Source organism: Malania oleifera, chromosome 6, assembly GCF_029873635.1.
Source record: "Malania oleifera isolate guangnan ecotype guangnan chromosome 6, ASM2987363v1, whole genome shotgun sequence".
In the NCBI taxonomy this organism is placed as follows: domain Eukaryota; kingdom Viridiplantae; phylum Streptophyta; class Magnoliopsida; order Santalales; family Ximeniaceae; genus Malania; species Malania oleifera.
In genome coordinates this window covers 50,277,306-50,304,450 of record NC_080422.1, presented here as the reverse complement: position 1 = coordinate 50,304,450, position 27,145 = coordinate 50,277,306, and the positions used below count along the sequence as shown (strand labels likewise).

At 35.7% G+C, this 27,145-nt stretch overlaps 2 protein-coding genes across 2 annotated transcripts; both read left to right on the top strand.

Moving 5' to 3' along the window:
• The first annotated feature begins 10,809 nt into the window (after positions 1-10,809).
• Positions 10,810-19,571, top strand: LOC131158212 (ABC transporter G family member 11-like). The gene is made up of 10 exons (XM_058112916.1): positions 10,810-11,713; positions 11,827-12,116; positions 12,452-12,623; positions 12,722-12,844; positions 14,380-14,508; positions 14,677-14,871; positions 15,023-15,109; positions 15,396-15,668; positions 18,223-18,330; positions 19,043-19,571. The coding sequence occupies exons 1-10, from the start codon at positions 11,327-11,329 to the stop codon at positions 19,400-19,402; spliced, it is 2,124 nt and encodes a 707-aa protein (XP_057968899.1). The 5' UTR covers positions 10,810-11,326; the 3' UTR covers positions 19,403-19,571.
• Positions 19,572-22,906: 3,335 nt separating this feature from the next.
• LOC131158592 (ABC transporter G family member 11-like) lies at positions 22,907-24,483 on the top strand. The gene is made up of 4 exons (XM_058113459.1): positions 22,907-23,004; positions 23,481-23,580; positions 23,698-23,987; positions 24,330-24,483. Exons 1-4 carry the CDS (start codon positions 22,907-22,909, stop codon positions 24,481-24,483), a joined length of 642 nt encoding a protein of 213 aa, XP_057969442.1.
• Positions 24,484-27,145: the final 2,662 nt, after the last annotated feature.

Genomic DNA, 27,145 nt, shown 5'->3' with positions numbered 1-27,145 from the left:
TAACCCATCAAGACTCAATGATAGAAAAATGGTATGAGTTATAAAGAAAGGAAACTCATTAAAACTTAAGGAGGAACGAATTCCAAATGGAGTTACATAAATGCTTTTCTTAAGTTCTAGGCTTTGGGGGAGTGATGTTTATTGGCCTACGAAGTGGTCCATCCCTAAAATGTCAAATCTCAGCATAATCATTCTACCTTGGTGCACTAAGATCATTTGAGAATCAAGCCAATCCGCAAATCCAAGCATATAACCAATCTGAACTTAATACATATATTCATTGATTGAAATATGAAATTATTGGTTGCTTGAATTAAAATCCACTTCCAACGGGACTTGGCATGTTTTCCTAGTATTTATTTTAAATGCTTAACTCATACTTAATTATGAAAACCTAACCTTAAATACACTCTGTCCATCGTACAAGACTGAGCTTTAGGAAATGAATCATATGTTAAGCATCATCTAATCCTTAACTCATCTTGGAATCTTAAAAGCCTAAAAAAATTTTAATCATCTCTCTAGGCTTAAGTACTGTTGATCATAACTCTTTATTCATTAGGTGCTTATTAATAGACATCCTTCTCGTAATCAAAATTAGAGTCATTGACTAAGGAATTCATGCTTTACTATTCAATCGAAATAATCCCTTGTGCTTTAAATATAAAATTTTCTAGTTTCGATTCATGCGAATGCCTTCCTTTGCATAGGAAATCTCTACAAAACCATGATCATATCTAAGTAAAGATTCATCCTCTCAATGGTTTGTATCCTTGCATTAATTTATGATCACATCTAGAGGATACTCTCCATTCGTGGAAAATATGAAATCACCAAAGAGCAGTATTCAAAGAAATTCATATACTCATTGATGCTCTTTGCTCAAGCCTGGACATGATCACTAGCACAAAATTATCTTGAAAAATGTCTTGCTTCACCAGAACACTCCTTTGAACATAATAGAAATTTAATCTCTAAGAGTATTCATCCTATACTTCTTTCACAAGCTCTTAAACCTCAATACAAATATTTTAGAGCTTCATATCTTAAGTGAAGTTGAATGGCTAAGTTAATTGCACTAGGTTTCAAATTTAAATTCCAAAAGAAACCTGCGCATGAGTAGGTTAAGCGCATAAAATCCAAGCATATATCATTAAAAATCTAGATCTCTTGGCTAAAGAATTTGAAAAATAAGAAAAGGCATAAGATGGTTAAGTGCATAACTTAGGGGGAGCATGTATATTTTATGACTATAACTCAATTAAAATGCTCTATTCTTGCCATATGCCGATATAAAAACAACACTGTTGCATACTATCAATAGTTTTATTAAATTCTTAAATTACTTTGATGGATAGTGATTAGTGATTCTCTAGCATTATGAACTGTTATTGAATATACTGATTAAGAATATCAGACTACATGGAATGCCATCTGCAAGGCTGTTGTAGAAATTTTTTTTTGTACTAGCATGCTTGTATGGAACGCCAATTGCATGACTGATGCAACACTGTGATTTGCATGTTGGTAGTGGTCTATAGGTTCTTGCATGCTTAAAATTGAAAATTATTGCTTGAATCTATCAGGTTTTGGTACATGTAAATTTGGGAAATATTCAATTTACAGACGACATGCTGTTGAAATTTTATTAGGTTTTTCCCAAAATTAAACCATATGCTACGATGATAAGGATAAAATGCATGATAAAATGTTTTGAAAGGATGAGTGAAAGTCAATTGAACATTTAGTCATCATCCTTATATGAAAAAGCATGCATAAGTACACATACAGGGGAGCTGAGCTTCAGCATTAGGAAAAAGTGCTTTTATATAACACTTTTGTGAATTCATGTGCATCAGATCATCATTTGTTTTTGGCCTAAGGCTTTTGTGAAAACCATGAGCATCATATCTCGTTTTGTTTGAAATATGAGATGATATGGATTATTCTTGGGATTTGTGAACTTTGCATGTCTTACATTGTGGTTTTCTTATGCACATGAGTTCTATAGGAATAAACTTGCTGGATGAATAAAAATGGCTTAATCTTATATCCATTAAAAGCATTTAAGAATTTAAGACTATTTTCTTATACTGTTTTGCACTTATCATCCTTAATTGGTATAAGTAATTGTTCGCATCCAAGCTTGCTTTCAAATTGAAAGGGGGAGCAACTTAAATTAGAATACTACGGCTCTGAATATTTAAACATATCTCACAGTAATCATTGCTATACTTTATACTTTGTGAGAATATTTTTTATTATTCATTGTACGGTGCATGATCATATTGTCATTTTGGATTCTGAAAGAAATGCTTATTGATCCATACGGGACTGTTTGTGTCGAGAAAATTACCGTAAATCATTTGTTGAACTCAATGAGGTCATTTTTATGCATTTTTTTTTTCGGAAAATGCTCCATTTTTAAATGGCATGCTGCCGAAATTTCTAAATTTTTTTTTCCAAAACTATATCTTGTATTTAAATGAGTATTACTCATTGATGGCCTATATGGTTTAATTCTTTTATCATGGTCTTTTTTGCTGTTGCCAAAATGGGGAGAAGTTAGGCAAAATTGGGTACTTGGGGCAAATGTTTGAACTCTAAAAACTTTAAAGTTCTCTTTATGCATAGTGTTAGGGGGAGTCTTTCTTGGCTTTACCTACTTTTGTATAAAGTATTTGTCATCATCAAAAAGAGTGATATTGTTGACCTTATGGGTCATATCCTATTTTGATTATGATAAATATACTAGTATTTAATGTTTGCCGAGTTTGTTTGCAGAATCATTTTGGTAAAATCATATGGCAGCATATGGTGACTTGAAGAAGAAGAAGTTCCAAATTTTTTGTAAGAACCTAAACCGTAATATATGAATTTAAATAATTAAGAGAAGGGTAAAATTGGAATTTTGAGCAGGCTTCGTCAACGAAGGCCTTGTGCTGCTCGTCGACGAAGTTCAGAGGCTCATCGACGAGGAGAAGCCGAGGGATTTCAGAAAATCAGAAATCCTAGGCTCGTTGTCGAGGCCATCGTCTCGTTGACGAGCTGTCTATATGGTCTCGTCGACGAGGACGATATTCGTCGATGAGAAGTGACCGAGTCAAAGGGCTATAAATAGATATTTAAATTACTTCTTAATTAAGAAAACTCAAATTCTTTCTCGATCTCTCTAGAAACTCAACCTACTTTCTATCTCTTTAGATTTCTCTGTCGTACGTCACCGGAATCAACGATCCAACGTTACCACGAGGATCAGGGCAGGATTCTCTTCAAATTTTGTGGATCAGATCTTTGCTCTGGGCATTTTCGGGTATTGACGTAAAATCAAGGAAAGACTCGATTTTCAATTCTGATTCAGTAGTTGTGTAGAGAATAGGGTTTTGAGCATATTCTGTATTGTGGTGTGTAGGTTTTGAAACTCGGTTAGCTATTTAGGGGCATTGGAGTTTGGGATTTGTCATTTGGGAAAAGGTAAGACGATTCAATTTATGTCGGTTATTTTTAAAATCGGACTCGGTAAAATTGTGGTTCGTGGTCCTGTGTGTGTTTTGATTACTCATTTGGGGGGATTTGACGGGTAAAATTATGGGTTTTTCATATTACAGTTTTAGGAAAAAAGGGGTGTTGGGTTACATCCTTGGTTTTGTTGGAAAACCGTATGTATATGGTGGTTTATATTGTGTAATAGGGATGGTCGTGCCTTGACTTTATTTAAACAGTATATGTTTGGAAAATCATGATTTTTGGATTTCCAAATGGGTGTGGTTTGTTTGGTTATATGAGCGTGCATGGTTGTGTTTTGGTGGAATGCAATCGGAACTGGGTTCTGAGTTGTTCCAGGTACTGAGATTGTCCGGCTCTATATCTGAGGGCGTATGAATTTGCTAGCCATGTTTGGCAAGAGTATTCGACTTTATATCCAAGGGTGTGAGCCTTACCGGCTGATCACCGAAAGGTGTAGATCCACCAGTTAGTACCGGTACGATACCATGGGAGCCTGGGGTTTGCCATATGCCGGGGATGCCATGTAATGCGGGCCGGCTACGGGCCAAAGGGTGCAACGACACTGGGTTGATCATGTGTGTGCGTGCGTGTATGCACTGTTTTGAAACTAGTACTGGAACTGCATTTAGCTGTTTATGTTTACTGTCATGATAACACTCAAATGCCACACATCGATATAACATGTATCTGCCTTACTAATAGGTGTCTCACCCCTACTGTACATACATATTTTTCAAGTCCTTCGAGTAACTACAGCTAGCTTCCTGGTGTAGGAGCATCGTGGTCGGTGTACTGCGGGAAGTATGTGGGTAAGTCCTAAGCTTGTGCTAGGTGGTGTTTTGGGAGTTTTGGCTGCCACCTAGGTTTGTGATATATTTTGTGGAGTTTGACTCCTTTGTATAGACTCTGGTATGGTATAGAATGTGTATAAAAGATTTGTTTTCCATTGTATATTGGTGATATGTATGGTTGTGTTTAGGGTGCTTAGAAATCCCACGGGGTTGGACCCTTATCCATTGTACTGTATCTTGGTATTGTATGATACAGGGACAAGTTAGGTTACTTTTTCACCCTTGGGTCCCATTGTTGGGTTCGGGGCGTGACATTTTTTATCTTCTTTGTAATTTTATATTTCATTCGATTTGGGTTTATAATATCTAATTATGCAAAGGTTGGTAATAATTGATGCATATAATGCATATAGGATGCATAAGCTCAAAAAGACCTTAAAAAAGACCCTAGGTCCTTGCACTAGCACTTAGGAAAGTTCCCATTTTCATATACGCTTTTAGGGGAAATAATTTTTCAAAAATAGGACATAGATGTTAAAATACTAAGGATTCGAGCGACCGAACCTTGGCTTTGAAAACGCCTTGGTTGACCAAACATAGGAAAATTCAGAATGTTGACCTAACTTCCGGCAACCGAACCGAAATGAACTTAACGTTAACGATCGACCAAACTCCTATTAAGGACTTTTCCAACAACTCAGGTGCCCGAATTTCACATTCAAAATACCCTCAAGTGACCGAACATGCAAAACTCGGCAGATCGAACTTGAGAGCAGGTGACTGAACCATGAGCAGGTTGGAAAATCGCCTTGGCCAGCAGATCGAACATATTTTTTTAGGCACTTGAACATGAAAAATTAACTTTTTCTCATTTGTTTGTTCAGGTGACCGAACCTACGGCTTGGTGGACCAAAACTCTCGAGTTGGCCTCATTTTACTAAGGGTTAATTGGGGTAAAACAGAGTTAATTTTATTAAACACATTTAAAACAAATTTAATAATCCCCCTAGTGTCCCAAATGGTCATAATTTGTGGCATGTCTATATATATGGCGTCATTTGCTCAAATTAATGATGGATTAAAATTTTGATTGAGTAAAAATTCTCTGAAATTTCCAAAGCTCATTCTTCAAAAAACAAAGCCTATACACTCACCCTTTGTTATTCCTTTGTTAAATCTAACTTTGTGAGAGTGCCTTGAGTGATTCTACATAGATTCCCACTAGCTTAAACTATCATTGATTTGGTTGATTGATTGATTTTATATTGAGAGTTTTAGCCAAACTTTTTCCCTCCATTTTATTTAATAACTTCATTGTGTGGGAAGGTTTTTGAAGCTCGTGAGTCTTGGCATTTGTATTGCACGACTCTGAGGCTTGTATTTTGATTGTGCTAAAATTATTTTTGACGAGCTTATACTTCAAATATCTCTTGTGCTAATATTTTGAGATAATCATTTTTGAGATATTTTGAATACACTTGTTGGAACTCTTTGAAACCCTAGTTGTGATTGATTAATTCTGACACATAGTTTCAAAGATAGATTGATTATACACTCTTGGACTTGATTGCATATTGATAATAGATTGAGTGTTATTGCACACGTATTGCACTGAGCTTATAGTTCTTATCTCGTTTATGTGCATTGATTGATATTGGTACAAATCTGCTTGTTGGAGAAGCACTCATTTTGTATATACTTGATATTGTAAATTGGTTGTAATCCAGGCGTGACCTGAGGGGACGTTAATCTAGCCCAAAAGGATTTGTTGTAAAGGTTGGGGTTAGCCCCATGAATTTGACCTAGGACCTTCTCCGCCTCGTAAGGAAAAGTTGTAAAGGTTGAGGTCAATTCTGATAATTTGACCTGATTGTAAATGGTGTCACTTCACCCGTTAAGTGAGCAATAGTGGTAGTTCTCGGGCTTGCGAGCTGAGGCGGGGACGTAGACACTTTTACCGAACATTGATAACATATCCGGTGTTATTTTTACTTTACTCACTTTTCTATGCATGCTTGGTTGATTTAATTAAGTAATTTATGTCGCGACGTCCCGGAGTGCGTGTGCCCCGGGCGGCAAAATAAAAATCAATTTTAATTTTCAAGGAAAAATAGGGAATGTCGGAGTCGCCACTAACCTTTTAGTGTGGTTAGAACACATGATTACTACCCCGTTAGGGGTAGAATGTGTCTATGTTACCAGAGTTAGGCTCGGGAGTTCGGTTACATGAGGGGAAGGTACAAGCACCCCCTACGCGCCCGTTCTTACGAACGGTACCTAATTAATTTGAAATTATCCCTAAGTTAATCTAATAAGTCTTTAAATTACTCCTTTTTATGAATTTATAAAATACCTATGAAAAATAAATAAATATATACATATATTACCTCAGAGCTTAGGGTATGTGATGCCCGAAGGCTCATACCCCCCGCAATAAAATCATAGAGATTAAAAATCAATAAAATATCTAAGAAAATACGCTCCCAAATTTTGAAATTGTATATAAAATTTTTATAGGAAAATACTAGTATGGGAGGTTTTACTATATATTAATAAGATAATAAGTTAAAATATTAAATTATCACAATGCATATAAAAATAGTAATGATAATAAGCATATCTGTTAAAATATTACAACTTTCAAAATAGGCAATAAAATACCATATGTATATATTAAAACACTCAAGATACTATACAAGGTAATACCATCTATAAAAAAATGCCTTAATAAGTGAAACTAAATAATAATTATACCATAATATTATATACAATATCATACTAAATATAATAGCAAAATATATACCAAAACACTAAACTTACCATAATGATTGATACCTTTATATGTAAACATGATAAATTATTAGAATCCGAATACTAAATATCAGAAAATGTTAATATGAGTATAGATAACACATAAAGAAAACCCTAAGTAATTAAAATTGAACATGCATCAACCATGAAAACCCTAAATAGCCCTAAACATATGGATTAAGTAAATAATTACAATAACTATTCTAGCTACGTATTAAACATGCAACAATAATATTAACAATCCAACGAATAAAATGAAATTAAACTTTAAATATCTAGATAAGTTCCGACTATAAAAATTCCGCACTCAAGAAAATGAACTTATATGAATAATACAATCAAAACTTACCCTGCGTATCAAAAATTAAAATGATTATAAAAATTATAAAAACCTATGTACCTGCATACGCAAAGAAAAAAAAAAACAAAAATCAAGACATTAGATATTAGGACAAACCAAAACTAGCAAAAATAATAATAATAATAGTAATAATAATAATATTAACTAAATACTACCATAAATATTATATCAACATACACAAATACATAGCCTAGATATAAACATTAACTAAATATTACAGCAAATAATGTATTAATATACACATATACACATAGCCTATATGCAAATATTTAACTAAAAGCTACAACAAGTATTATATTAATATACACACACAAAATACCACAATAGATATTATTTTAATACATACCCACATGCAAATAAGAGAAAAGAGAAAAAAAATAAAAATAAAAACTTGAGCTTTAAGACTTAAAATAAAACTAATATACGTATATATATAAACCCAATTAAATGTATAAAAAAAAATTAAACTTTACATGTATATGTATATATATATAGACATGTATATGTGCCTGCAAAAGTAAGCAACAATGTTAGTGTCTCAAATATTCCAAAACAAATAAAGATGTAAAATAAATAAATAAACAAGTAAATAAAAATAAAACAAAATTCATGTGTGTGACAGTGTGTGTGCTGTGTGTGTGTGTGTGTGCAGTGTGTGTGCGTTTCTGTGTGTGCTCTGTGTGTGCTGTGTGTGTGTGTGCAGTATGTGTGTGCTGTGTGTGTGTGCAGTGTGTGTGTGCTGTGTGTGTGCGTTTCTGTGTGTGCGTGCTGTGTGTGTGGCTTGCGTGATGTGTGTGTGTGTGCAGTGAAGAGGGTCAGCAGTGGGTACTTACAGAGGGGGGCCACGGGGCTGCTGTGCGGAGGCCACTGCAGGAGCCTCGGGATGAAAGGTGGAGACAGAGGTCTCCAGTGCTGTCTGGTGTGTAAGGGAGTTGCAGATGGAGAGCTGCTATGTGGATGATGTTGGGTTCTCGGACCAGTGGTGCTCCCCGTGGCTGTGAGCAGCGAACACGCCGGAGCTGGTGTGCTGCCGGCTCTGGTGTGTCTCGGGTCTGTGGGGGAGGTTGAGGAGTCGTTGGACTGGGAGAACCGCCGGAGACGTTTGCAGCTGTTGGTGGAAGTCCTCGGGTCTGGCCGGTGTCGGGTTTGGCCGGAGGTGGTTGTGCGTGGTCCGTGGAGGAAGACCTGGCGGCTGTTGGAGGAGGGCCTGGCGCTGGGAATTTGTAAGGTGCCGGATAGTGACTGCTGCGATGGATGATACTCGACTACTGGGGCATCTTGCCGAGAGTAGGAATGGGTTTGTGCAACGGTGATGGCTGGGCAGCGGGGCTGCTGTGGGGAATAGAGTTTTCCTTTTTTTTTTTCTTCTGCACTGCGCCTGTGTTTGTGCCCTCCCCCTTGGCTGTCCTCTCTTTGCCATTATATAAAAAAATCTCAAAAACCCTAAAACAGCTTCCCTTTTTTGATTTTCTTTTTCTTTTTCTTTTTTTTTTATTCTTTTATTCTTATGGTAATAATGAAAAAAGAAATAATAATAATAATAATAATTATCATAATAATATAAGTATCCATAAGATAATAATAATAAAAATAATACTACTATTAATAGTAAATAATAATAAATAATTATGGTAAGAATAAAAATAATAAAGATATTATCAGTAAAATAATAATAATAATAATAATAATACTAATAAAAATAGAGTAATAATACAAAAAGTAATAATAATAATAATAATGATATATCAAAAACAACAAAATAAATGAAAAGTAAAGTAAAAGATAATAAAAGTACTAGTAATAAAAAATGAAAAATAATAATAATAAGGATAATAAAAATGCTAGAAAAATAATAGTAAAGTAACACTAATTATAATACTAGTAATGAACAATAATAAATAATACAAATAATTATAAGAAAATAATAATAAAATAATAATAATAAAAATAAGGTAATAATAATAATAATATAATGAGAAGGGACTCCTTTGTTCTATTCGGGTAGGGCAAAAATAGAGTATCTACAATTTAAATTACAATTGCATTTATTGGTTTACCTTATTATCTGCTCTAGATTGATCCTTAGATTGTGAAATACGGTGCTCGATAATTGACCTGGAGGAGAAATTCTTTAAAATACAAATTCACCCCCCTCTTGAGATTGTACCAAAGTCAACAATCTTCAATCCAAGTTAAGAATTATTAACCGATATTTAGCACCAGGGTTATCCCATCAACAAGTATGCATGATATATAAACATATATAATCATTAGATCTTATGATTTGTTTGGTAGATGAGTACGGAATAAATCATTATAATTTTATAACTTCATCATATAATTAAAATTTCATTTTATTCCACTCTCAATTCATTATATTCCCTTATACCAAATTTTGATCAAGGCATCCGAATATATATTTCTAATTTATCTATGACCATCTCAACAATTTGATGACAATTAGACTTAAGAATAAAGAACAAATAGTTAATTTTCTGAACTAAAACGTAAGTTTTCTGCCTAATTTAATAACTTTTTGGAATAAAACAGTAGGAAAATTTAGTTTCACTCTAACTCATTCATCTTTTGAATTTTTTTAGCCCACAAAATGCATTAACAAGATTAATTACTAATCTATTCTTTAAAAAGCAATTGAGATACACGACTATTAGGGAAACTTCCATTAATGCAAAACAAGTTCTTTAGATTCTTTATAATTTCTTTTTAAGTGAGTTTCTTGTAGAACTTATCATTCATTTACTTGTGGGGGGCGATCACGTGTAAGTACGCTTTTCAAGTGCATTTTGTCATTTTGAATCGCTCCGGATTCCTTGAACAGGGACGCAGCGTGATACATGGAAAAAACCTACTTCGCTGCTTAATTGTCAACTGATTAGCGACCCTCAACCCCCAAAACCAGAAGTACTCCCCCGCACTGCTTGCTCTGGCTCCATTAATGATCGTTAACCAAAAGGACGTGTATGGCATGGGTGCATAGCTAGGCTTCGACTAGGAAATTGAACTGGTTAGGCTGCTTAGTTTCCGCAATATTTCGATACTATGCACGTTAGAGAACTCGTAAATGAGGGGAAGGCGACGTTTAATGGGGTCGGTTCGGAAATTAATGCCCCTACCAACAGCTACCAGAGCACATTAATGAAAAGTGGAAAGAGAAAATAATATCTTCTATTGAATTTTCGTTACTCGAATCAATATTTAAAAAGAAAAACGAAGAACGGGAATATTACATCCACATTCTTATGGTTTATTCAATAATAATTGGTACCTACTACCTACAGTTACTTGTAGTAGAAAAGAAAATTAACACGAAAATCATGTACTTCTGTGACAAAGGCCTTTTCACTCATCGATCTCTAGTTATGGAGAGTGGAGGGGTGGATGGTCGTTAAGCTTTGAAGACGATGAAGGGAAGGGAAAAAATAGTGGTGGTAGCGTAGCTGGGGTTCGTTTTGCATGGGACGAGTCTCCTTCTATTTCCCATGTCACAGTCAAAATCACGAGCCCTGTGGTCTCACACGCATCCTCTCATACAATACCCATTTCACAAGTTTTAGTTTCTCACATTTTTCTCTCCTCCCCATCAGCTGCTTCAACCCTCTCGCTCTCTCTCTCTCTCTCTCACTCACTCACACACACACACACACACACACACACACACAGACTGTGTCCCGGTATAATATATAAACAATATTCTTCTACTCTCGATTTGTTCTTTTCGTGCTCTCTTCCTCGTAGTTGATCCACACATCCTGTTTGTTCTGTTTTGGGTACCCTGATTAATTAGTTCAAGTTGTGTCTGTGCGAGAGAGAGAGAAGTAGATAGAGGGAGAGATAGATGAGGAACTCCGCAAATAACGTTATGACGGAGATAGAGGCAAGCAAACCACAAGGGAACGAGCTTGTGGTTGCGGGTTTGAGCCCTCTGAGCGAGACCCTGTGGAAGGAGAAGACCAACACAGAGTTGTTTGGGGACGTGTCGGCGAGGCTCACATGGCAGGACCTCACGGTGATGGTCACTCTGACGAATGGGCACACCCAGAAGGTGCTGGAAGGCCTCACCGGCTACGCCGAGCCCGGCAGCCTCACTGCCCTCATGGGCCCCTCTGGCTCCGGCAAATCCACCCTCCTTGACGCCCTCTCCAGCCGCCTCGCCTCCAACGCCTTCCTTTCCGGTTCCATCCTCCTCAATGGTCGCAAAACCAAACTCTCCTTTGGTACTGCGGTGCGTCATCCGCCTTCCTTTCAGCTTGTTTCTTTATTCTCTTTCACATTAAATCAGGCCGGTTAACTCTCTTTTTTTTTTCTTGCCCCTGCTTGCTCTGTTTCTGGACTCAGGCATACGTGACTCAAGACGACAACTTGATCGGCACACTGACGGTGAGGGAGACCATATCGTATTCCGCGAGGCTGCGCCTTCCGGATAAGATGCCGTGGGAGGAGAAGCGCGCGCTGGTTGAGAGCACAATCGTTGAAATGGGTCTTCAGGATTGTGCGGATACGATGATCGGGAACTGGCACTTGCGGGGGATCAGTGGAGGGGAGAAGAGGAGGGTCAGCATCGCTCTCGAAATCCTCATGAGGCCCAGACTCCTCTTCCTTGATGAGCCTACCAGTGGCCTTGATAGGTTAGGCTCTCATCAGATCTATCTTCTCCCTTCTGTCTCTTCCCCCTTTCTTAAATAATTTGTGAAACAGGGGAAGAGAGAGAGAGAGAGTGAGATGTTTCTTTCTGTTCTGCTCTTGTTTTTGTCTGATCTGGGTGCCGAAATATGATGAATAAACTGCCAATGTATATTTGGATCATATTTTCTGTCCGTATATTGTTCTTTCTACAGCTGCAAGATTAACTCAAAGTCATCGTCTCATCATCTCTGTTCCTTTTTTTAATTGTATATTTTGCATAACGGATGATGCTTATATTTGTGTGTTTTTTTGTTTTTTGTTTTGGCATTTTGTGTAGTGCTTCGGCTTTCTTTGTGACTCAGACATTACGTGGGCTATCTAGAAGTGGGAGGACTGTGATAGCCTCAATTCACCAACCTAGCAGCGAGGTTTTCGAGCTGTTTGATCGCTTATACCTGCTTTCGGGAGGCAAGACCGTCTATTTTGGCCAGGTTTCCGAAGCATACGAGGCAAGCTAGCTACATATTCAACTGCTGATCTCTGATATTGCTTTTGACGATTTAATTGGTAGATGTGACAGTAATTGCTGGTGGATACTTGTGTGCAGTTCTTTGCACAAGCTGGCTTCCCCTGCCCTGCTCTGAGAAATCCATCTGACCATTTTCTCAGGTGCATCAACTCCGACTTTGACAAAGTCAAGGCAACTCTCAAGGGATCCATGAAATTGCGGGTATCATGCGTCTTTTCTGTCTTAATTTAAATTTCTTTTCTCATCCTACTCTACTCCTTGTGTATAATTTCTTATTACTATTTTATGGGCAATTAGCTTTGTTATTTTAGGGCAGGGGATATTAGATTGAAGGTACTAAAACGAGAGGGAGAGGGAGAGGGAGAGGGAGAGGGAGAGAGCAAAAATTGAAAAAAAATAAATGAGGAAAATGTCTTATGAAACGGCTGTTTTTTTTTTTTTATACTCGCATATTGACTTGGCAGTGGCCCTTTTATTTATGGATCAATGGAAAGGTTCAATTTACAATAAAGGTTATGGTCAGTACTTTTTTTTTTTTTTTAATGGCGGTACCTCCATTTATTTATTGATAACCCCTCACTTTTGACGGAAGAATACCGTGGTTACAAGACAATCAATGAGAGATAACAAAAGATAAACGTTAAAAATCTCCCAAAGAACAACACCAACATCCAACTAAAATCGGGTTACAAGTCCAAATAAAACGAAACAAATCAGGACCTACAAAACAAACCTCACACAACAAAATAAAACAAAAGATAAATAGTAAAAAATATAAGCAAAAACCAAAAGGAAATCAGCTAAACATAAATCATATAAGCCATACTCATCTTCTCTAATTTATACAAACCATTGCTAACTCTAGGGAGTTGACTACTATTTGTAAACAAACTATTCCTCCCCATAACACCTTGTCGAACCAAGGCATCTGCTACTTTGTTCCCTTCTCTATACGAATGATTTATCGAAAAATTCACTCCCTCCAATAAACCAATAAGTTGCTCCTAAAAATCTCACAAATACCACAATGAGCACTTCCTGACTCTAATCCAATTAATTACAATATTTGAATCACATTTAATATTGATATAGGTATGACCCAACTGTTTGCAAATCTTTATTTCCTCAAACACAACTCTCAATTCAGTTTCATTATTTGAATAAGAACCAAAATATTTTAAAAAATCAAATACAAAAGAACTTGTATGGTCTCTAAGGATGCCACCACCACCCGCTGGCCCTGGGTTCGTCAGGTTGCTCCCATCCAAATTTAGTTTCAACTTCTCTTATCTCGGTTTTAGCCATCTTACACTCTGCATAGTTTTAATTCTTTTATTCACAATTTGCACTTCCAGATTCTGTAAAATCCGAAAATCAGCATCCTTTAACTAAACTATTTCTGTCAATACTCATGATACCCTTTAGATATATAAATTTGGCCAGGAATCCACGTCACAAGAGCTGCATGTGAGTCCCTAACAGCTTTATCAATTTGTTTGTATACATTTTTGGCAACAAAATTTAAATTGTCACTAAAAAATTTCCGAGTATTCAAAATTATGGGTGGGGAATATTTTTCTAAGCCTTTGCCCTCAAAAAGTAAAAAATCCCTTTAAAAATATATATTTTTTGTAGAAACTATTTGTTTGTCATAAGATGTCAACACGGAAACTATATTTTCTTATTATAGTGCCGCTAATTATTTGTTCATGTGAAATTGGTTTCTCATGGATCAGTTTGACGCAAGTGATGATCCACTGGACAAGATCACCACAGCTGAAGCTATCCGAACTCTTATCGAATTCTATCGCACTTCTCAGTATCGCTATGCAGCCAAAGAAAAAGTTGCGGACATGTCTAAAGTTGTGAGTATTGTTCTATATAAATGGTGGCTACTGCCTTCAAAACTTGTTCAAAATACACAATATATATACATCATCTGTTGCTGAAATTAATATTCAACATACCATTTCTGTTGATCAAAAAATTGAGAATGAGAGACTGCTATATTTATTTCTTATAACGTGTTGCAGAAAGGAACGGTGCTGGATTCAGGAGGGAGTCAGGCCAGTTTCTTGATGCAGGCATTTACCTTGACCAAACGATCCTTCATCAACATGTCAAGGGACTTTGGGTATTACTGGCTAAGGCTTCTAATCTACATTGTGGTAACAGTATGCATTGGAACTATATATTTGAACGTGGGCACTGGCTACAATTCCATTCTGGTACTGAAATTGCCTTCCAACTTTCCCTTGCACTCTGTCGATAGACTATCGAGCGTGTATTTTCTCTGTTTCTCCTCCCGTATTTTTTTATTTTTTATTATTTTTTCTGATGAAAGATAGCTGATGAGTCATTGATTATTGCTATGAACAGGCAAGGGGCTCTTGTGCATCATTTGTTTTTGGTTTTGTTACTTTCATGTCGATTGGTGGGTTTCCTTCGTTTGTGGAAGATATGAAGGTTTGTAAATTCCTGTTTCTCTTGTTATTTTTGTATTTATAGATATACTCCGAGCGCTAGAACTAGCCAGCAGCGCGTACTGTTCAGTTGGGCACACCTGTTTAAAAGGTTATGTTGAGTTGTGTTTCATTTTCAATAGGGTAGTCCAGAGTAGAGGTATAGCCCTAGGGAGATTCGCGTGGAGGACTGGATGTATGTTGGGGTTTTCACTTGGAAGATACATGTGTGTCTGTGTGACCATGCAAATTGCTTGCATTGAGTAATGAATTAGTTAATTTACCTGCAGGTTTTCCAAAGAGAGAGGCTGAATGGACACTACGGGGTAACAGCATTTGTGATAAGCAACACAGTATCTGCATTGCCATTCCTGATATTGATCACCTTCATCTCTGGAACCATATGCTATTTCATGGTCAACCTCCACCCGGGCTTTCAGCATTATGTGTTCTTCGTGCTGTGCCTCTATGCAAGTGTGACTGTGGTTGAAAGCCTGATGATGGCCATTGCCAGTATCGTTCCCAACTTCCTCATGGGCATCATCATTGGCGCTGGAATCCAGGTTCTTTTTCTTTCTTTTTTGTATCATCCATCTATTATTATTATTATTGGGGTATAATTAGTTTTATGCTTTGCACTCACATTATATATATATATATATATAGAAAATATTTCACATGTTTATTGGACATGATAACATGTGAATAATTCGACATAATATATTTGTATAATTTTTAACAGACTTTAGAGAAAATTTGAATTAAGTTTTAGCATAATACTATAGTATGAATATTCAGAGCTATGTTGTTTAGAATTATGAAATACAACCATAAACATGAAATACTACATCGCATAGATATATAGATGGATTAAATCTTAAAAATGTAATATATGATTTGAGAAGAATATTGTAATAAAAAATCATGCCAAATAGTTTAACATCTATACCACATTATATATAATCTAATAAATACATTTTTATTTTTTCTGTAAAAAAATTTCTGTATATGATTTCTTCCCTTTAAACATCTTATGATTTTATTACAATTGCTAAATTGTGATGACTTGCTAGTTAAAATCTTTATAGTTGCTCCTTTTTTGTTCACTCGACAGATTTTTCTAATTTCAAGTAAATTTAAGTTTTATTATTTAGAGACTATATTTCTAGGTCAATTATTTTTATGTCAAAAATTTATTCTTTAGTACATTAGATTAATGTTTATCTAAATTATACTAGACACTTCATTGTACTTTTAGAAGATTTCAAAGGATTCATCTATTTTATTTTTGGATATATCTTTATTTTGCATTTTTTATACCATTACATTTATTTTATTTTTTAATTAAATGAATATTTTAGATTCAAACCTAAACTTGGTCAAAATAGAATTTCTAAATATAACATTATATAGTTTTTGTTCAATTTAATCCGTTTTGGAAAAATTTTATCTTCCTTTTAAAAAATAATAATTTTTTATCCAACAAAAGATGTAATTTTATGTATGATATGATATGAAATAAAATGATATGCTATGAATTTAATTAAAAAATCAAAAAAATTCTAACCATTAATCAAAACTTGTTTGTACAATTAAATAAATAAATAAATAAATTTAAATTTAAATTTAATATTATGACTCACAATGTTAATTATTAATAATATTGTTAGTTCACATGCCCATTGCTTGATTTGATCAAAGCCCATATATATGGGGAGTAGTTTCCTACAAGAGATTTGCCAAATTCATGCCCCCCAAGGGTGGTTTAGATGATAAATTCAAAACTCTCTTAGTTAAATAACCAGGATTCAAGTCTTGAGGGCTACGACTCGCCATTTGAAATAATATCCTGATATTTAAGTGGAGAAGGGTGGAGGGACAGACTCATTATTTTGGTGGATTAGTTGAGTGTCCAAAGGGTCTCAGATACCATAATAAATTCTTGAAATTTAAGTAAACGGGCATATAAAAGAAAATATCATCAATGAACTTTTATGAAATGATTGTAAGGGATTAAGTCAATTGTTTTGATCATGATATCATTGAGAAATAAGAATTTATATTGTCAAAGACTTTTTTGTGATTATTTTTAGTATGGAATAAGTCAATCATCCACTTTGTGACCTGTGGATGCCCAAGGTGCCCTTGGGGGCAAACTATGTATTTAAAGATATTTATTAATATTAAGTTTAGTTACCTATATTATTAAAGATTATATTCCATAAAATAAAATCTAGGCAAGCAAAGAAGAATTGTGTTATACTAAGTTACCAATATGCAGAAAAATAAAGACTGCAAACCCTTGACCATTGGTTGTCTAAATTGTTACGTTGTTAGGATAGTTTAATACAAGTGCTTCCTATTCATTTGTGGGTGTATGCCATGTTGGGTGATGTGATATTCAATGGTTGGTATGGGTCCTATTGCATGTCAAGGCTCAACCAATTATGTGAAAAATTACTAGGTTAAGCTATCTAACCTCATCATACTTTTAATAGTCAAAATGATATCTTGGATTCTAGATAATTTTGGAAAAGATCGACTTAAGCAAATATATATATATATATATATATATATAAATATATATATATATATTTATTAAAAGAGGGCGGCACCTCCATTTATTTATTAATATACCTTCATTTTTTACAGAAGAATATCATGGTTATATATATATATATATATATATATATATATATATATATATTAAAAGAGGGCGGCATCTCCATTTATTTATTAATATACTTTCATTTTTTACGAAAGAATATCTTGGTTACAAGATAAAATAAAAGGAAGAGTACAGAAAAACCGTGATTGCTGTTGTTTTTTTTGAGACTCATGCAAATAATTATTAATTCAAAAGAACCAAAACATAATGATTTGATTGATGATCTAAAATGTAACATGATTAGATAGCTACTTACTTTACATGATCTGTGATGAATAAGGGGTGGTGGGTTGGCTAGGATTGGGTGCGCCAAAATTTCTAACAATCCAATCTTGTTGATCTATTAAAATCCAATCCTAAATCAATCTATTAAGGATCTAATTTTGACTTGACTTGATTTGGTTATCAGATGATTTAGATTGTCTCACATTGTGTTGTGTTTGTGGCAGGGAATATTCATGCTGGTTTCAGGATACTTCAGGCTCCCTAACGACATCCCAAAGCCTGTGTGGCGTTACCCAATGTCTTACATCAGTTTTCACTTTTGGGCTCTGCAGGTTATTTATTTTTATCTTAATTAGTGTAATTTGGATATATTTTTTTAACTCACATCGTTAATCTCCTATTACATGTGGAGACCTATAGCATAAAACTAATATACTTTAGCCGGTTTAAAGTCTCTTTGGAGACGATTAGTACGTACATGCATTAAAATAGTGACCTGACTATAAAAATAAATTTTAAAAATAAAATACTGATTAAGGGTATCCCGATTCCCATTTCAGTCATGGGAGAGGTTATCCTATTCCAAAATTCTCCTTGACCCATTTGGGATAGTTCAAGTGATAAGAGCAACTTATAACTTTGGTGATCTTAAGGTTACAGATTCGATTTCCCCTTAAAGCATTACGTTGGTGAATTACCAAGAGTGCGTTAATGGGGGGACAATTTTCACCCCCTCGACTTTAGTGCCGCAACATTGTGTTCAAAGTGATGTGATGGTGGAGCCTGTAGGTTACAATATATATATATATATATATATATATCTTGAGGAGATAGAGAACCCAATATTCGAGCCAACTTATATAATATTTCCAACTTTTTATTTGACAATTAGAATTCTCGTAAAAAATGTACATTCTATTTCCTAACATAAGATTTCAGTGCATGTCATTTCCGAATTAAGAGAGATCGACGTAATGAGGTATAGCTGAATGACCATAAAGAGTTGAGTGCGTTTGGAAATGCATAACATATTGGGTGGTGCAGGGACAATACCAAAACGATCTGAGGGGCTTGATGTTCGACAACCAAACGCCGGACCTTCCCAAGATTCCGGGGGAGTACATCCTGCAGAACGTCTTCCAAATTGACGTCAACCGGTCCAAATGGGTGGATCTCAGTGTCATCTTCAGCATGATCGTCATCTACCGTATCATCTTCTTCATCATGATCAAGGTGAACGAGGACGTCACCCCCTGGGTCAGAGGCTATGTCGCCCGGCGGAGAATGCAACACAGCAGCGGCAGTCAAAACACCATGGTGGCTCCCGATGGTGTCACCCTCACCCACTCCCCTTCCCTCAGGGCATATGTCGCCAATCCTGCACCCGGGACTAGCAAGAGGTGATAGACAAAAGAAGTACACTGTCATTCAGTTAGTTTCACGAACTGGGTTGATTTTAGTTTGATCTCAATGTTTTGTAAGCAAATGCTCCTCGCTAGTCGACAATTGATGCACTGACCAACTAGGCAACAATATATGATGCATACATCAATCTATCAATGTTTTTACTCCAGTTTAAATATCATCATTAATTACTGTATAATGGTTGTACTGCTCATTATTTAGAATTGTATTGTGGTAAGTAGAGAACTTGTCACAGCCCGAACCTGGGTTGGGACTTGGGAACATGAGAATGTTGCATGAACAAAAAGAACATGCTAGGCTAACTGCTGAGCCAATTTTGGTCTTCATGAAGTGAGGCCAAGTTAATGTTTGGTACACTATAATTAAATGAATTGATGACAGAATGGAATGACAATTGCGTGGTGAATATGTAAAATTATGAAGATAAATTCCTTTCTTGTTCAATTCCATTCTTGGTTACAAAAAATAATAATAATAAAAAGTTATGAGGGTTCTCTTACAAGAAAGAAACATATGATGTTTGACCTTTGAAATTCAAAAGAATCTTAATTATATTTAAAATCATATGATCATTTAAATTTTATTTTAATTTAAATGCATATAAAATAAATAATTTAATCGAAAAAATTATTTATGGATATTAAAATTTGTGTTGATAGATTGCCAAAACAACTGAAAATCATAAAATCTGATTTTTAGTTTTTTGGCAAATAGCTAAAAATCGGCAGCGGAAACAAAAAACTGACAATAGAAACAAACATGTTTTTATAATCTATTATTTCACTGTGGAAAAAACAGAAAACGGGAAACGACAATAATACCAAACAGACCCTAAACAATTATAGTACGCAAGATTAAGCCTTGACCAATAGATTAGGCTGAAATTGTCATTATATCTAAAGAGAAAATGAAGCAAAGCTAATCAAATTCTTTGATGCTACTAGAGCCCATTTAGCATTATATAAACTCATTAACTTCCCTAAAATGTGGGTAATAACTCATAAATTGAAATTCTTCATAATTGAAAGGATATCTTTGAAAATGGAAAGAGAATCCCAGTCAGAGCACATTCCTCTAATGATGTCTTCCACCATTGCATTAGGACTCTATACAGACAAGAAGAGAGATCCTTTTGTTGAAGATTAAAATTGAACAGTGGGACGGTGGCAGCAAAATTTGACGGTAGCAGCTTCATCAATCGGCAGCCCACCTCTATTGAAATTGGGCAAGATTCGGCCACCAACCTCACCAACCAGCCACAATCGTTGATTATTTTGATTTAGAATTTTCTATAAATAGATGTGTGTGTGTGTAATGTAGTATGTGGTGTTGAGAAAGTGAATAACCAGTGAGCTAGAGACAGAGTTGTTTTTTGAAGTCCTCTGTATTTATTTTCAAATTGAATTACATTGTTTTTACAGTTGATTCTCACTAAGTTTCAGTCACAACCAGTGACTGAGTGTCCACTCCATCCTTTAGTGGTATTAGAGTATCCAGGTATGTTGGAATCCGCCAAACAGAGTCAAACAGAGGAGAAATTCAAATTTTTCCCAGATTTGAAATTGCTCAAAATTCAAAATTGAGCTTACCATTGTGAAATTTGCGTCGAGACGATTCAAACGGTGAAAACCACATCTCAAACGAACTCCGGGAGAATCCACACACACTCACATACGCCTCCAACGAAGTCAGCGTCCTTCCCACGCGCCGCACATGCCGACAAGGATTCTGATCGCCGGCTTCACGCACTCCGAACGCATCTTCCTCGCCCGGGTGGTGATATCCTATCTAGCCACCCGATCCGAGACCCGGCTCCAGTCCCGCGAGCACGATCCGACTGGCCTTCCGACATGCGTCTAGTCACCAACACGTGGCATGCCGAGAAGCCGCCACATGGCTCAAATGGTAACAACTAACATCATCTTTTGGCTGTTAAGTCAAACCATTTTTTTTAAAAAACAAACCAGTCTAGAATTTTTTGGCCAGTTCAGTGATTTTTTGACCGGTTCTTTGCAACCCAAAACCAGTTCCTAAGGTTTTTCGACCTTTTAAACACATTGGTTGGATCATATTTGCAAAAATCAATCCCCATCTCTCGGTTTTTATATATTAAATTTAATGGTGAACGGTGCTGCCCAAACAGTCATTCCAAAGTTGACCTGAGAGAATTATGACAACCGGTCTATTCAAATAAGAGCCCTTCTAGGTGCTTAGGATGTCATGGACATCGTTGAAGATGGGTATAGATAAAGCCTATCAAAAGACGCTGAAGCTGCTATGTCCGATGCTCAAAGAACGTCCTTGTGAGCCGATCGAAAGAAGGATTGAAAGGCGAAGTCGATAATCTACCAAGGCCTTGATGAGACCACGTTTGAAATCATTGCCTCCACCAAGACATTCAAAGAAGTTTGGGACTCTCTCTAGCGAACACACAAAGGTGCAGAAAAAGTAAAGAAGATTCATCCTCAAACATTGTGAGGTGATTTTGAATCTTTAAAAATTAAATCTACTGAATTTATTGCTAACTATTATACACGAGTTATGGTAGTATCAAATCAATTAAAAAGAAATGGAAAGAATCTCAATGATGAGAGAATTTGTGTGAAAATTTTGCGATCTTTGGATCCAAAATTTGATTATATAGTTGTGACCATGGAAGAAACAAAAGATTTGGAAACCATGTTTGTAGAAGAACTTGTGGGCTCACTGCAAGCCCATGAGTAGAAAGTCAATAGAAGGAGTGATAATAAAGTACTAGAGCAAGTCCTCCAAATGAAGTTGTCCCTCATTACAGATAGATACGAAAAAGGGGGGACGTCATAGCAAGGAAGAGGATGAGACCGAGGATCTCTTGGAAGAAATTATGGAAATTTTGACTCCAAAAGAGGTGGCAGAGGCGGAAGAGGTTCCACTAGAGAATGACGCAATCAACAGAACTATGTCCCTCGAGGCAGAGGACAAGGAAGAAGAGGGGGATACAATAACCACCCAAACGACAAAAGAAACGTTCAGTACTACAACTGTCATAAGTACGGACAGTATAGCAATGAGTGTTGGGGCCAACAACAAGAAAAGGTCAGCAAGGAGGCTAACCTTGCTGAAAATGAACATACAGATGGAGAGTCGTTGATGCTGATGGCACACAATTCAACTCCCCAGGACCAGAGTGTTTGGTACCTTGATTTTAGAGCCAGCAACCATATTACTGGCAGAAAGAACCTATTCCTTGAACTTGATGACAAAGTTCAGGGGGAGATCTCTTTTGGCAATAATTCTAAAATCCCAGTCCAAGGGAGAGGAGATGTTTTGATCAAACAGAATTCTGAAGATCATGCTTACATCTCCAACGTCTATTACGTGCCAGATATGAAAACTAACATCTTGAGTCTCGGACAGCTTGTCGAGATAGGCTACCGAATTGGCCTTAGTGATAAGCAGATGGTGATAACAGACGCTTGAGGAAAGATGGTTACTCGAGTAGAAATGGCAAAGAATCGAATGTTTCTGCTCGCTATTCAACATAATATGCCAAGGTGTTTGAGCGCTATCATCAAAGACAAAGATTGGCTATGGCATTTAAGGTATGGACATCTGAATTTTGAAAGTTTGAAACACTTAGGAAGCAAGAAGATGGTGAAAGGCTTACCTAACATCCACCGCCCAAATATGATATGTGAAAGTTGTGTTCTGTGGAAGCAGCACAGAAACAGTTTTGGAAAGCAAGCCGACTGGAGATCTACCATGCCGCTTTAGCTAGTACACACAGATGTGTATGGTCCATTGAGACCATTTTCAAATGGACAGAATCAATACTTTCTCACTTTCATCGACGACTACAGCAGGAAGACTTGGGTCTACTTCCTGAAAAGGAAGTCAGAGGTGTTTGACAAGTTCAAAGAGTTCAAAGCTCTTATGGAAAAACAGAGTGGCAATCGCATCAAGTCACTCCGATTAGACCAAGGAGGAGAGTACAAGCATGAAGCTTTCTGGGAATTCCTTAGGCAACAAGGGATTCAAAAATAGTTCACACTGACCTACACTGACTTATCGCATTAAGTCACTCTAACGCCCTCTCCAGCCGCCTCGCCTCCAACGCCTTCCTTTCCGGTTCCATCCTCCTCAATGGTCGCAAAACCAAACTCTCCTTTGGTACTGCGGTGAGTCATCCGCCTTCCTTTCAGCTCATTTCTTTATTCTCTTTCACATTAAATCAGGCCGGTTAACTCTCTCTCTTTCTTTTTTCTTGCCCCTGCTTGCTTTGTTTCTGGACTCAGGCATACGTGACTCAAGACGACAACTTGATCGGCACACTGACGATGAGGGAGACCATATCATATTCCGCGAGTCTGCGCCTTCTGGATAAGATGCCGTGGGAGGAGAAGCGCGCGCTGGTTAAGAGCATAATCGTTGAAATGGATCTTCGGCATTGTACGGATATGGTGATCGAGAACTGGCACTTGCGGGGGATCAATGGAGGGGAGAAGAGGACGGTCAGCATCGCTCTCGAAATGCTTATGAGGCCTAAACTCCTCTTCCTTGATGAGCCTACCAGTGGCCTTGATAGGTTAGGCTCTCATCAGATCCATCTTCTCCCTTCTATCTCTTCCCTCTTTCTTAAATAATTTCTGAAACAGGGGAAGAGAGAGAGAGAGAGAGATGTTTCTTTTTGTTCTGCTCTTGTTTTTGTCTGATCTGGGTGTCGAAATATGATGAATAAACTGCTAAGGTATATTTGGATCATATTTTTTGTCCCGTATATTGTTCTTTCTACAGCTGCAAGATTAATTCAAAGTCATCATCTCATCATCTCTGTTCCTTTTTTTAATTGTATATTTTGCATAACAGATGATGCTTAGATTTGTGTGTGTGTGTGTGTGTGTTTTTTTTTTTTTGGCATTTTGTGTAGTGCTTTGGCTTTCTTTGTGACTCAGACATTACGTGGGCTATCTAGAAGTGGGAGGAGTGTGATAGCCTCAATTCACCAACCTAGAAGCGAGGTTTTCGAGCTGTTTGATCGCTTATACTTGCTTTTGGGAGGCAAGACCGTCTACTTTGGCTAGGTTTCTGAAGCATACGAGGCAAGCTAGCTACATATTCAACTGCTGATCTCTGATATTGCATTTGACTATTTAATTGGTAGATGTGACAGTAATTGCTGGTGGATACTTGTATGCAAATCTCCCAAAGGGCCGCAAAATTATAGGTGTGAAATGGGTCTACAAGACCAAGAAGAACGCTCAAAGAGAAGTTCAGAGATACAAAGTGTAGACACCCTATTTTTGCCCTAGCCAAATAGAACAAGGGGTCCTCTCTTATTATTTTTATTACTATTATTATTATTATTATTATTATTATTATATTATTATTATTTTCCCATATTATTAGTACTTTACTATTATTTTGCTTGTATTTTTATTATCATTATTATTATTATTTTTCATTTTTATTATTATCACTAGTACTTTTACTATCTTTGTTTTCTTTTTGCTTTACTATAATTATTTTTTTTATTTATTTTATTGTTTGTGATATATTATTATTATTATTATTATTATTATTATTATTATTATTATTATTATTATTATTATTATTATTATTATTATTATTATTACTATTATTTGTTTATTATTATTATTATTATTATTATTACTGTTATTTGTTTATTATTTATTAGTATTATTATTATTATTTATTTTCCTACATTATTATAAGTAATTTATTATTATCACTATTATTTATTTATTATTATCATTATAATTATTTTATCTTTATTATTTTTATTTTTACTATAATTATTTATTACTATTTACTATTTAGTATTATTATTATTATTATTATTATTATTATTTCCATTTTCATTATTACCATAAGAATAAAAAAAGAAAAAAGAAAAAGAAAATCAAAGAAGGAAGGTTGTATTAGGGTTTTCATTTTTTTTTTTTATTATAAAGCAAAGGGACACAAGCCCGAGACAAAAAGAAAAGGGGCGCTGCACTACACAACACAGCCGGGGTAGCGCAGCAGAAAAAAAAAAAAAAAAAAAAAATAAAAAAAATAATAAATAAACTCTCTTTCTCTCTAAAATCCTTCTCACTCTGCTTCTCTCTGGTTCACACGCACAGCCTCACGCATCATCCTCACCATCCTCCATCTTCCCCTGCCTCCATCTTCACCCTCACAGCCTTAGCAGTACATAGCCTCCCTCCACCGGACCTCCATACAGCAGCCCCCAAACCTCCATCCGAGCAACCCTCTGAACAACCAGCAGACCTCTCGGCATCCTTCTCGCCGAACAGACCCTGCTGCCACCGTCCCAACTCCACGGTTCCCATCCTCCAACCAGTTGCAACACAACTCCGGCCACCACCATACCGCTGGAATCTCTAGCCCGAAGACCCTCTGCACAGCCATGACACCACACGGGTACCCTTGTCCGGCGGCACCACGCCCGGCCATCCATCACCGCCGCAATGAACTTGCAGATTCAAAACCAAGCAGAGACTCACAATCGTCATCACCATCGCTGTCATCGTCGTTTCCATCGCTGCCGCAAGCTCTCTCTTTCGCCGCCGTTCGCCGTCACCGTGCCCAACTCCAGTCACCGTCTCTGACTGTCAGTCTGGCAGAACCCACAGCAACCCTCTGGTGAGCATCTCTGCAAATCCCCTACCCAGTTTCCTGCCCCCGCTGCTGTAACTGCACACACACACTCGTGAATATATATATATATATATATGGATTCTGTTTTGCAATTTATGACATAAAGTTTAAGTCTTTTAGTTTTTTTTTTGTTTCTTTTATTTTTTTTTACATGCTGTGTAAACTTTTATTTATTTAAGTTTTCTTATTATGTGTTTATTTTGTTTTATTTGTTAAAACTATACTTGTTAGATAATTAATATAGTAATATTTTTTTAATTTTTAAATGGTAAATACTAATTAATTTTATTTTTCTTATGGCAGGATTTTTGTTCACATTCAAAATTTAATTATTTTTGTTTATGCATGGAAAATACTAATTAATCTTTTTCTTCTTATTGCAGGATTTTTGTTCATATCCAAATTTTAATTATTTTTGTTTATGCATGGAAAATGCTAATTGAGTCTATTCTTTTTATTGTGGGGCTTTCCTTCTTTTTATGGTAATATTTATATAGGTATATCTGACATCAATTTTTTCAGGATTTTCTTCCCTTGTGTAAGAATTTTTATTCAGGTTTTACATACACATATCTAATGTTATTATTTTGGTTGTTATTGGTAGTGTTTTAATATTTAAAATTTAGGTTTAAAGTTTCATTGCCTTTATTGTGTATATTACTTAATATTATTGTCGTAGGTTTTGGATTATATCATTTAATTTTTATTTTTTTATTTTTCATAGCTATTGTTGTATATTTGTTTAAAGTGCTTATATTATCGTTGTATTTTTTTTTTTGTAATCATTGTAATATACTTATTTTTATTGTCACATATTATTTAGAGTGTTTGTTTGATTATGAAGACATTATTTAGGCTTTTTGATGTATTTAGGATATTTATCATATTTATTGTTTATATGATATTTAGGGATTTTGTGTATTATTGTTTAGGATGGTAGCATTTACGCATGTTCATGATTCTTGATTATTTACATTATTTTCATGATATTATCTTTTAAGGTTTTGGTTATTGTTTTAGTTTAGGGTTTTGACTATTTTACGTTATTAGGGTTTTGAATAG

Coding starts and splice junctions, on each gene's coding strand:
- LOC131158212 (XM_058112916.1), top strand. CDS start 11,327: ATGAGGAACTCCGCAAATAACGTTATGACGGAGATAGAGGCAAGCAAA. Junction 12,845..14,379: donor AGGGATCCATGAAATTGCGG/GTATCATGCGTC, acceptor CTCATGGATCAG/TTTGACGCAAGTGATGATCC. Junction 14,872..15,022: donor CTGGCTACAATTCCATTCTG/GTACTGAAATTG, acceptor TGCTATGAACAG/GCAAGGGGCTCTTGTGCATC.
- LOC131158592 (XM_058113459.1), top strand. CDS start 22,907: ATGGCAAAGAATCGAATGTTTCTGCTCGCTATTCAACATAATATGCCA. Junction 23,581..23,697: donor AACTCTCCTTTGGTACTGCG/GTGAGTCATCCG, acceptor TTCTGGACTCAG/GCATACGTGACTCAAGACGA. Junction 23,988..24,329: donor CCTACCAGTGGCCTTGATAG/GTTAGGCTCTCA, acceptor CATTTTGTGTAG/TGCTTTGGCTTTCTTTGTGA.